This window comes from Neodiprion lecontei, chromosome 3 (genome assembly GCF_021901455.1).
Source record: "Neodiprion lecontei isolate iyNeoLeco1 chromosome 3, iyNeoLeco1.1, whole genome shotgun sequence".
Taxonomy (NCBI): Eukaryota; Metazoa; Arthropoda; class Insecta; order Hymenoptera; family Diprionidae; genus Neodiprion; species Neodiprion lecontei.
In genome coordinates this window covers 24,434,129-24,446,255 of record NC_060262.1, presented here as the reverse complement: position 1 = coordinate 24,446,255, position 12,127 = coordinate 24,434,129, and the positions used below count along the sequence as shown (strand labels likewise).

At 39.9% G+C, this 12,127-nt stretch overlaps 1 protein-coding gene across 4 annotated transcripts in view; it reads right to left on the bottom strand.

The window, feature by feature from the left end:
• Nucleotides 1-12,127, bottom strand: part of LOC107225916 (TWiK family of potassium channels protein 18-like) — a 261,304-nt gene that overhangs the window by 50,961 nt on the left and 198,216 nt on the right. For all 4 annotated transcript variants that reach the window (XM_046733944.1, XM_046733943.1, XM_046733945.1 and 1 more), the window contains 2 exons: nt 7,684-8,659; nt 5,971-6,256 (listed from right to left, as the gene is read on the bottom strand). In XM_046733944.1, coding sequence (XP_046589900.1) covers nt 5,971-6,256; nt 7,684-8,037 — 640 coding nt within the window. In that variant the 5' untranslated portion in view covers nt 8,038-8,659. The remainder of the gene's footprint in view (nt 1-5,970; nt 6,257-7,683; nt 8,660-12,127) is intronic.

The following is a 12,127-nucleotide window of genomic DNA, read 5'->3' as shown; positions in this document are numbered from 1 at the left end:
CGTTGTTGCGTACAATATCCTGTGTAGCCGAAAAAAAAAATGGATATACAAATTAAAAAAGGAAAAGAAAAATTTGTGAAAAACAAGCGGGAAAAGTGTTGTTTTTCATTTTTGGTGTTTGTCCAACTTTAGTTTACCGGTCATTTGACGTTTTGTGTGCACGGAACACATCGCAGCGGGAAGGCAAATAGCCAAATATTCACGCGCCCTCTGACCGGGCAGAGAGATAATATATGTAAATTCGAATGTTCGTCTTTTACGTGTAGCGTGAAAAGCATCGCATGTAGGTACATACAACATACGCGTATAACACACGTAGCCGGGTACGCGTGAACATCATCCCATGCCAGAAAGTTGTTCCACCCATGGCTGAAGTATTGCAGAAATTCGAAACTTTTATTACAATACCAGAAGCACACAAAGGAGAGAAGGGCACAATGCTTGCGGCGATAACGCGCTTCTATCAAACCTGGTGGTAAAAGCGTGGCGACGACGCCAACTTTCGAACGGAGACAGCCTGCAGCGATTGATGATAATAATCGCTGATAGTCGCAAGCCGAGCTTAGTTCGACAGCAAGTACGAGGCTTGCCCGAACATTTTGGAAAATTTTCATAACTCGTGTAATATTTGTGGGTAATTACGGTATTCGGATTTTTATCTTTCACAACGAAGAGACAAATTCACGCATTAGTTTGGACGAAAATTTTATAGCGACTAATTTGCGTTGGTTGGAACGTCGTAGCTTATTTACAGCGTATAAAACATTCGTGTTATACCGAGAGTTTGGCTTTAACTTCCACTTGGGTTGATCCCTTCAAAAAGTGTTGAAGCTTTACCTTTAATGTAATTACCCCCAAGTATATCGTATACTCAAAACAAACGGAAATTTTCAGCCGTTTCGTGATAAGGCTTGATAGTGCTATTATAGGCGCGCTTTTACACGAGAGAATTTCATCAAAATTTTAACTTCATAATACGATATGAGACTGTGTTTGTTATCACATGCATAAAAAAGTAATATCTAAATAAGTATTGCCGTTGGGTAATTGCAGAAATTATACTATAAGGACTAAATTTGCAGTGGCAAATAAAAATTGAATTTCTGAAAAGTGTAATTCAATGTATATGTTAATTTTGCTCAAGTTGAGCAAAGGAAAAAAAATTAACCGCTATGTGGAAACCGACTAATAATCATCTTTTCAACAATTTTGGGCGAGCTATATTAAATTTAGGTAAACATCACATGCATCGATGAAATTCCGTTTAGTCGGATTATTTTGTGAGAAAAAAGTTATGCTGCTATAAGCGATGTGTAAGAATGTAATCACCATTTTATACGTCTGACGTGTTTTGTATTTTGTGTTTTCTACGCTGTTACACGTTGCAATTTTCTTGCGAAGAAAAGTACCTAACATGTAATTGCCTAACAAGAAATTACTAGCGAGCTCGGCAGAGCCAATAAGTGAAATTTTTTGTAACCAGGTTATTTTCTGGCTTCCATATCGTTTCAGGGTCGAATACACTGCAGTAAAAAAAATATATATATATATATATACAGACCTGCATATATATATATATAATAAAATGCTTCCAAGTACCACGCGCCATATACGATACTAAATTGGCAGCTCTCGAATCAAGTGCAGGTCTGTTTCAAGTGAAACCAGGCTGCGTTTCATAGCGTAGAGATCAATTAAAAAAGCTTTTTAATTTTGTTCAGATTCATTCAAACAGAGCTGATGTAATAAAAGTATAAGAGATTTTCCCTAGTTGACTACAAACAGACTGAAATGTCCAAAGCAGCTTTTGTACCGTGATATTTTTCTACTTCGACGAACTGCTAAAAACAAGGTTAATACTTTTCGTAATCAACCGGGGTAAAAGATTACGTGGGCAAAGAGAAAGCAAAAAAAAAAAAAAATTCAGGGAAAAAGTTAAGTGCCTTTTCGTTGACGAGACGAAAATGTAGCGACTTTCACCGAATTCTGTATACACAGACTGACCAAATTTTCCATTGATAAAATCCCTACTTTTTTCACTGGAAACCAAAATCTAGCTCGATTCTATATACTTATACTGTATGGGTGGTGGAAGGAGATACAATTGTGTAATTCAATGCTCACAAGAGAAGAACCTTATTCCAGAAATATTGAAATAAAATTTTGTATTAATAATTAACGAGCTTTAAAACCCTCGCTTGCTAAAGCCTGCTCGGGGTCGGATGCCTAGTGTAACTAGTTTTTGTGCTCGTGCGCTCGCTTACTAGTTGTCAGTGTTTTACCATATGACATAGTTGTAGGGGAGACTGGGGCACGATGACTCCCCAAAAAATTCTGGTATTTACTTCACAGTATACAGAATAAACACTGTCTTTGTGCATGAGACGCAAACCGAATCTGTCCGTAAGATTTTTCCTATATAATGTTACAAGTCACGTTTACACGTGCATGTAAGTATGACGTATTGTGATTTTGTGACAATAAATTTCGTCAAAAAATACCACAGAACAATCAGCGAAGTGCTAACAGATTTGAAACACTACGCACAGCAATTTTAGCTCTAATTGAACGACGTTATTGTCATTTATTCCTACGTGTACTATGCCAACTACTCACCGATTGTAATTTGTTGATCCTAGTCGTTCGGTTTTTTTTCGGAATCAAAATGTTATCCGAAGAATGCATATTGGTTTGATAGTACGAGACATGACATTTTCAATAATCAAACTTGTAAACTTGAAAATTAGTCGTGAAAGTCAAAAGTCACCAGGTCAAGGACCTGGACAGCCAGAACTACGGAGCGCTTGTCCCTGAAGTCGAATTTCACCAGGTAGCGGATCTGGAGCGCAGGAACCACGGAGCCCTTGTCCTGGAAGTCGAATTGCACCAGGAAGCGGGCCGGAAGCGGAGGATTCAGGAGATAGAGAAACCGGCACTCGAAATCTGCGGCGCGCGATTCTCATCCGTCCGTTCTGCCGCGCGGTTGTTTCCAGACTGAGGAATTCGGCTAACTGATATTCGTCGTCGACGATTACTATAGATCGATTTTACTATAGTCACTTTCTGAACATCCGAACATCCAAACTTTGGTTTCGAACTTTAATACTATGTATGATGTATGATATGATGTACGATGTATATGATGTATGATGTATGATGATTGGTAGTCATAAGAAATCATTTAATATTACGGAAAGCTGGAACTTACAATAAAACACCTGTTGAAGAAACAAACTTCTCAATGCATAAGTGGATTCATTTTTTCATAGTGTTTCTTTGGATTACTGCCGATTCCTTCGATAAATTGTAATCTTGAGAAATTATATGAAATCACTTAGCCAAAGGTGAAATTTGCTTGCCAAGTAATATCCCGTAACCACTCTAAAATGAAAGCACCTAATCATGAAATATTGCAATCAAGCGTTGCTAGTTTTTTCCGGAATTGATGGCCCCTCGTATTTTGTTAATTCTGTCCATTCACCGCGCGATGTTTCGATTTGGTTGTGTAATCAAGTTCGTGTAATACCGGTATATGAAACATGCAAAATCAATATGTCGTCGATTAATTCCGAGCGCAAATAAGGCCCGACATTAGCGAATAATGACCTCACGGATCGTCGCTAAATTATTGTCACTCTACACGGGCAGTAAATAAAAAGCTCACGAGTTAGGAGGAGGACAATACTAACCAGATCTGGACAGCACACGATCAATCTAAAATTAGTTCCATTGTTCCCCTCGGTTATTGCATGAATAAATTGAAATCTACTTAACGAAGTTCACGCCCTTACTTTGTTGTTTAGCGAAAAAAATTACACTTTATAATAGAAAAGTTGAGTGAAGGTTTAATATTCAGATTCAACGAATAAAAAATATATGACAGAAAATCATTTATGTATTGAAAGCACAAGCACCAGTGAGTAAATGATGCGTGTATTTAGAGTGGACTTTTTTCGACATCCCAAATAGGCAATTAATTTGCAATTCAAGGCTTGGATCTTGAAGCAGTTTTATTTCACAACGCGAACAATATAGCGTGAAAAAAAAAAAAAAAAAATAGTAGCAGCCCGAGCTTCAAAGAATTCATAAATCTCAGAATTTTTCACAAATTTTTCTACAGTTTGGTAAACGAGTTTTCGTTCTCACTTCATTTTGCTTCACTGTTACTCATTTTAAATACAATTCAGTCCGACATCCTCCACTCGAGTGTTTAAATTAAATTTTCTTACGTATAACCGTTTCTTTCTCACACATTTCGTCACTTGGAATTTTTTCTCGCACGACAATTTTTCCTGACATATTTTATTACAACATCTAAGAAACTCAACTGAACGATTGAGGACTAGAAATTCGATTAAAAGCTAAGCTCGTATATCCACCAAGTTAGATTACTTCATCATGTTTAATGTAACGTTTGTTCGCGAATCGATGAAGTAAATTTCAGAAAAGAACGGAAAGGTATTTCAAGATTCATAGCAAGGCTGTATTAATATTCTCTAAGATATTAGGGAAGATTTCGGTCGATTAAACTTTATTGTAGTAAGGCTAAGCCAAATTTGTTTTGCCAGACAGACATTGGACTCGGAATTCCGGGCACTTTGATGTCGTTTTTACAAAAACCGTATAATTTTTCACCGTGGATGTATTTCAGGGTAGAAACATGACGGCTGGGAAGTATAACGGAAAGTTTTGATGGTCGTGACCGCTGTTGCGCTGTCGCAACATGAGTCGGTTCACCTAATGGGAGGAGAAGAAAGTGGCCATTAACAAGTTGGGAGTATCGGGCCGGCGATACTTGCGTATTTGCGCGCCCGGCATCCCCTCTGAAAAATCGCTGACCATACTTTCGTGAATTTTTCAAATATACATCTCATGATAATCCACGCTGGAATTTTCCCATCCCTCTCGCCCTTAACGTTTCGCATCCGTCTTCCCTCGGGGAGAAACTTTCCGCGTTCCATAAGCGTAAGACTTTTGTCAACTTGACAAGCTCTGCAGGCTGAACTAATGTTGCGAGAAATCGGCGTGTGCGGGATGATAATTAATGCCGGAAGCAGAACTGAGGCAATTCCACCGAATCGAGATTCCCTCTTGCGTTGCCTTCGGCCGTCGAACCTAACAAGGCAAACAACCGGCTGCACTGTACGACTGAAACGCATGTACCGCTGGTTTAACCCCTGTTTCTGTGTACTGTTACGTAGCCTGCCATCAATTAATTCATCATAAATTTACACGGACTGTCCGATGTTTAATTAATAGAACCGTAATTCCGTCGCGGAAACTGATTACTGTTGAACTTCAGATATCAATTTTTTTCCTCTCAAGTATTATGAATCCTGGAGGTTGTCGAACTTTGCTGTTTGAGCATAGAAAACCATATTTTACATGATCAAGTCATAGGCACTAGGAAAATTTTTTAGCAAAACCCGTTTTATGCTTCTTTTTTTTTTGGCTAAGTTAACTACGAAACTAATGCTATATTTTTTATATATTCTTCTCAGAGTCTAATAAATCGACGATATTTACTGTATTGATTTTTCATCTCATATATTCACAGTACATTCCAACGAAAATGGCACGTTTTGTAAAGACAAGAGTATTTCATAAAGTTAAATTGGATTAACGGTGTGCCTTCAACCTCATGACAATCAACCGGTTTTGCTGAAATATGCACCCCGCGATCCGTGATGTTTGATGTTTTAAACAGTAAACACAAACTATGAATTTTTCGAAACCGTCAGAATTTACAGTGGTTAGTAAAGAATTACTGCTGCACTCCGTCTCACATGAGCTAGAAGAGTTCTCAAGAATTTGTTGAGGTTCCAGAAACTGGAACCACGATGTAAAACTACTACAGACACTGACATGACCATGGTTATGCCAGCACGATGTTTCATGGCGGATTTCTTTCCAGAGTATATTTATAAGTAACGCAGCTGGCTGTTGGTATAGTACAAATTCTTAACTCACCGATCGTAGTCAGCACCGTAAGAGAATACAGGAATGCTTTTGCGAAATTCCATTCGTAGTCAGGCACCCTTCGCTCTGTGACGCCGTCATGTTTGTGCGCCGGAGCTGAAGAACCGGCGCTTTGGGAGGCCATCATGTCTTCCATTATCCTTTTCACAAGCTGATCCTGGAACCTTGCGATCTCTTGTGCTGCTAGTCGCGTCCAGTTTTCACGGTACAGGATGTTCAGGTTCTCCGTAATGTCCCACATGTTTTCCACCGTTCTCGAACGCGCCTCGTGACTGACCTGAAAACACACGGGAGGTGTAAACGAGGTGCATAAACTGTTTGTGTAAAAGAGAATTTGGAAAAGCTCGACCTTTTCACTCAATGTTACGATCAATTGCACGTTTAATCATCTGGTGAATGTTGTATTAGCAAAAGAAATAAATAAAAAGGATTTGCGATGTTGTGAAAACAATCTCGAGCTTGCACTGTACAGAGTATAAGAACCAGATTCTTGGGATTCATTTACGAAACATTGTACCCTGGTTTCGGCTCCGACACCTTCGCTGGGTTGGGTTGTTTTCGAACCCCAGTACTCAATTTGTCGTTCTATATTTATCCGCTGGATCGTCGTAAAGGAGATTTAGCACCGATCCAACGGATTTGGCAACCCCTTTTCTCCTTGAACTCGTCGACAATAGACACTAAAGTCTCTTCTCAAGCTTTGCCATTACGATTGAAAGACTCTCCTCGACAATCGTCGTACTCGACCACAATAGGCGGAACAAGATAGGACTGATCGTACGAAAATAGAGTCCAATAAGGAAATGGGTCTAGACGTAATCTCGTGTCCTTGATGAATTGATTTAGGCGTATTGTTATTTGAGATGTAAGGATCTTGTGCAGAGTGACAGGTGGAAAAACTGCTTTTTCTATGTTAATTATTTTCAATGTTGAACACGCGTCTCACGTCCTTCGATAAGGAATTTTCATTTCTCAAATTCACAGGGATACGCGAAATTAAGTGTCGTGCCGACGGCTTTACGGATTTAAAGTGCTGTTGAAAAACCCTATATCGGGCCAGTTAATTCAACTGAAATCCTTGTGACTTAAGCTGAGCGTAATCAAGATACACCGAATGATTTATAGGTCCGCTGGAATCCGCGGCGTCCACGTGCTTTAGCAGCGCGTTGAAGTTCACATCGGATTCCAGCGCAAGTTGATTGCTCAATTCAAGCTAATTTTAACGAAAATAACAAGCACTGAAGTGCGAGAAAGTTGATATGAGAATGAAAAATGATCAGTAGGACAAAAATCATTTTTTAACAAGAATGAACCCAAAATCTCCGCTTTTAACATGCATGCTTTTAGCATGGTGCTGTATTGCCCAAAAAAAGGAATTCTTTCTCTTGAAAACTTGATAGTTTATACCGAATTTCAAGCTCTGGTAGAATCCGATGGAATGTAACGTTTTTTTTTTTTAAGGGGACAAATTAAATACGACGAAAATCACTCGGTCTACACATTTCACCGCAAGTGCCTAAAAATTCTAACCACATTCAAAGCCTTTCCTGAGGTAATAAATACTTGTAACCCAAGTGCACGTGAAAAAACAGTCATCCGACTACAATAGAGAATTTCACGATGTGCGAGGTGCCCGAAATGTGACGAAGCGATAGATTCCAAGTATTCGTAAAAAAGTGAGATAACCAAGGAAAAGTGACTGACCTGCTTGAACCACACAGTGGTGTTTCGTCTCATGGGTTGGTTGTTGTTGGCGATAGTCGTGGCCAATGTTCGTTGGTGCAGACTTTCGCTGCCGCCCTCAATGGCGAGGAAAATGAAGCTGCCGAGAAGCGTGTAGGCGACGAGAAGTGCGCATATTCCAAGATTAATGACAAATCCCTTGAGAAATGAATGATGACTAGCCTTGTCCGGCACACCGCCAAAGCATAGACACTTTATCGGCCTCTGTTGGGATTGCGGAAGTTCGGCTTCCCTTTTTAACGACGAAGTGTTTCCGTTATTGGCAGCCTTGAACCCCTCGTACGCCCGGTAATGTCGGCTTGTATCTTTTTCCATTTTTATCAACCTCCGCTCTCACATTTGTCCCAAATGCTCCGCCGCCAGCCGACTGACGCAGATATTCCGCCTCCCTTTAACGTCTAGCATTTATCGCGGAGTAACTCTAATCTCTAGCCGCTTTTCTCTGACTCCGCGACACCGTTGCAATAAATTCCGCCATTTTCCACGTAAAATTGTTCGCGGAAAGCCGCTCTCTCCTCCGGCGAGATTGCAGACCACGGCATGTTTACCTTCCCACCAAATTTCGTAACCGCGATCATTCCTCGCTGTTCTCCAATCGCGCCCAGCAAGTATACGTTGTCGATACCTCCTCGGATGCACTCGAGATATTTTATGCCTGGTACCCGTTTATCTCCATCCGCCGAGGGTGTCGAGAGTCCAATTTTCCTTTACGGCCAATTTCACATCGCCCCGAATACAGGGTGGAATACAGGGGTGATTAGTATGGGCTGAGGCGAGCCAGTAATTTGCTTATATCTTCCTAAACCCTAAAATTGGTTCCCGCCTTGGGCCAGTGGTTCTTTTTTTTTACCCACTTTCCGGCCCTCTTCAAGAGTATCTAAGAAAGGCGGTCGGCACTCAGCGTCTTCCTGCTTCCGGCGCTCGGTGGTGTTCCAGTCTGTAAAAAAAAAAGAAGAGGAAAATGTAATTATTTTTAAGCAGGTTTACTTTCAATTATTTTTAATTCTTCACCCTCAAAAGCAGCGTTTCGCGTGTAACGTTAAATCGATACTACCTACTGCAGATATGCCCGCGTAACTACGTTCACAAACAAGAATCGTAATTGCGAGGGCTCTTTTTCTTTCGATAAACGAGACCAGTGTTGAGTTCCACGACGTGTCAGAAACTGGGTTACTATTTCCGATGCGTTAATTAATATTTGGAGGGTAGAAGTTGATCAACTGATCGCGTGCTCAACGGTAGCTTCGAAAGCAATAATTGCTTATCTTCTGGATCACTCGCCAGAGTCCATAGCTACTATTTCGGTGCCAATATTCCCGGGTTCGTTCAACCTTCCGTTAGCCAAAATTACGCTTTTGAAGGGCCGGCAATAATCATCTCGCTGCCCGATACGCTTCAATGCAATGCGGTGGTGTAATGAACTTTTTTTTTTTAATTTCACGTGGTCAACGCAGTTGTATCCAGTTCCTACATCTATTGGTTTTTCTATACATTTCTTTCACCACTCGTGTCGTGGCAATTTTTTTATAGTTATTCCAGCTGACACATTTCTCCGCTAAAATTTTAATACCATGCCAAATTTTTGTCATTTCTGAAGCAAGCGTTTAATCTCTGGCCAACTTCAATGGGGCCGGAAATCCTCAGTCGCAAGCAATTTTCGTTTTGTAAATATCCTCCGGGATACTTTGTGATAACCTAATGATTGTGTTGGCCACGAAGGATGGAATATATGATAAATTTTCGAAACTTCGACAAAGCGTTTCGTACCGCTAGTTTAGTTTTTCGTATTTATATGACGTATAAAAATCAACGGGGCAAACATAGGCGTTGGATTCTTTGTGCCAAATTATATGTATATTTCTGATTCATTACCTTAATTGATAGTTGTGATCCTCAAACATTCCGTTACTCTATATTGCCCTCGACACTGAACAAAGTGCAGGCTTTCCGCATTTGTGAAAATAAAAATATCCCAGTTGTAACGATTCTACGCCCCTCTGGGAACATTTTCTCGGATTAGTGTAAACCCGAAAATTATCCAACACTGAATGTCCGGTAAATATTTGCGCTCGAATTACATGAAATAGATTTTATTCAGGCGAGTGCAAAGGCGTAAGTCGAACGAGCAGGTAAATACAGATTTCAAATTGTGTCGACACATGGAAAATCGAATAAATATTTTTCTGCAAATACATGACACACTCGATAACAATTGGAATGAATTTCAAAAGCAGATTGTGTAAAGTGGAGAGTTTCATCGTCATTTTTTTAGTCATTTTTCACCTTCAGAGAATAGTATACATCGATAAAACGTAACTTTCTTAATACGAAAAACGTGTTTTTTCATCCAAACATTAATATGAATGAAAAAATGACTGAACCATTTCAAATATCGACTGTCGAACGGTCGCTGAAATTGAGGTCAGTTAATTAGAACTAGATTCATCTGTTCAAAGGTTGAAATTCACCGATAGACACGAAAACCAGCGAGTGAAATTTGTGAGCTTCGCCGCGAGCTTTCAGATTCCGGGAATTGCGATCATGCATGGTATGAAAACATAATTTCTTCCCGGCAGGGTGCGCTAGAATAATATGTCGTTAATTTTTCGAAATCACCAATTTTTCGAATTTACATTCTTTCAATAATATCACCGCATGAAAACTGTATACGTCCTTATCTGGGGTGCCTACACGAATTGGTGTTTTCTTTTCTTTTTTTTTTGTTTATTTTATTTCATTTTGTTTATGTTTTTCAGCGTGCCTGGAGATCGGGTTGTGCTTGACGCAGTTCACAGGTAGGTGAAGACTACTGCATGGGAAATAAACAGTGCAGGAGGAAAGAAAAATGCAATTGTTATTCCCAACGGGATAGTTGCATACTAGTATAAACAGGATGAAACATGCAAGTGGAGCTTCAGCTCTCCACGAATTTCAACTGAATTTATTTCCCGGCTCGCGACGATCGCAAAGCTTCATTTTACTTCTGTTGTTGTTTTTGCTGAAAAATTCACCCCTCGTAATCTCGTATTCTAATTCGCGCTCCACTCACTTCCACTTTAAGACCCTGACGAAGGTTCGAGTGGCTGCTCGCTACCCGCGTATGATGGACAAACAACGGAGTGTCCTCGGTGATTTCGTTTTTAGAATTTAAATTTCAGGCACAGTCTGCAACCAACGTTGCGTCGAGTTTCGAGAAATCGTTTGGTCAACCGAGTCGAGATGAATCAATGATTCGAAAGGTTTTCAGTCTGCACACAGGTTTATTTTGTCGAACATGTTTATTCAGTTCATGCAGCTAAAATAAATATATTTTTCTGAATTCGTTTGAAACAAAATGATTTTAGTTAAATATCAACTTATTGAATACTTCACGTGTCCTAAATGGGAAAGTTTTTCTTCCATATAATCGAAATTTACTTTAACCCAGTAAATTTTTTTTTTCGAGCAAGTAAATTTCCTCGTAAGCTTGTATTCAAATTTATCTTTCATTCCTGAGTATGGTCAATGATTGGTTGAAGAGTTACTAGGAGTTAGCAAATAGTGACAATGAGACATATGGTTAAAGTATATAACCTGAATTGCATAAATCCAGACGGATTTACCCTAACTCAGCAAAAAATTTCAATAACTTTTTCGAATTAGTTTGTCCAACAGCATGTTGCAGTATAAAAATATTTGGGTTACGCAAACATTCTGGGTTCAACTCCGTGTGAAAACTGTTCTGGAGTATAAGAAAATTAAAAATGATATCAAACATGGTGTCGGCTGATTGCAAGGTGAAGTAATAATTTCTTTGATTCGCGTAAGTCTTCTTCCTCTTCTAAGCAAAGCAAAAAATGTTGAAAATCTTTAACGTATATTTGTTCGACTGTGTAGCAATGCTAAAATTTGTTCGATTCAACCAAACGTCGTTTGAATAGATTGAACTTTCCTCTTGAGTGCACTGTTGAATTGCCTGCGTAAAATTTCTCGAAAATAACCGGATATACATCCCCTCTACGCATGATATCCCTCCCCCGAACGCCGCGACGCGATGTCAAAACATACGCATCATTCGAGCCAAGTTCCGCGGAGGCATCGTTCCATTTTTATTCGAACGCAGATCGAACAACTTTTTGGAATAGGGGCCGCCACCTGTCGCCCATAAATGCATAGCGTATGAGATGAGATCTCGTTTTACTCGTCAACCTCGCAGCCTCGCCGAGTGGATCAGCCACTCGAGTCGGCAGGGTTGCAGGCCGATTTCAAATCCGTATACATACAATCCGAATGATGTTTGAATTAGAATTTCGAAGACGTCATGCGCAGAGTGTCGCCAGAGTTCCGTTCGAAGTAGCCTAAGACTTTTCGCCGAAGGGGATGTGCGAGGGAAATCGATTAAGCGAACGAAGGGCTTCGAGACGGG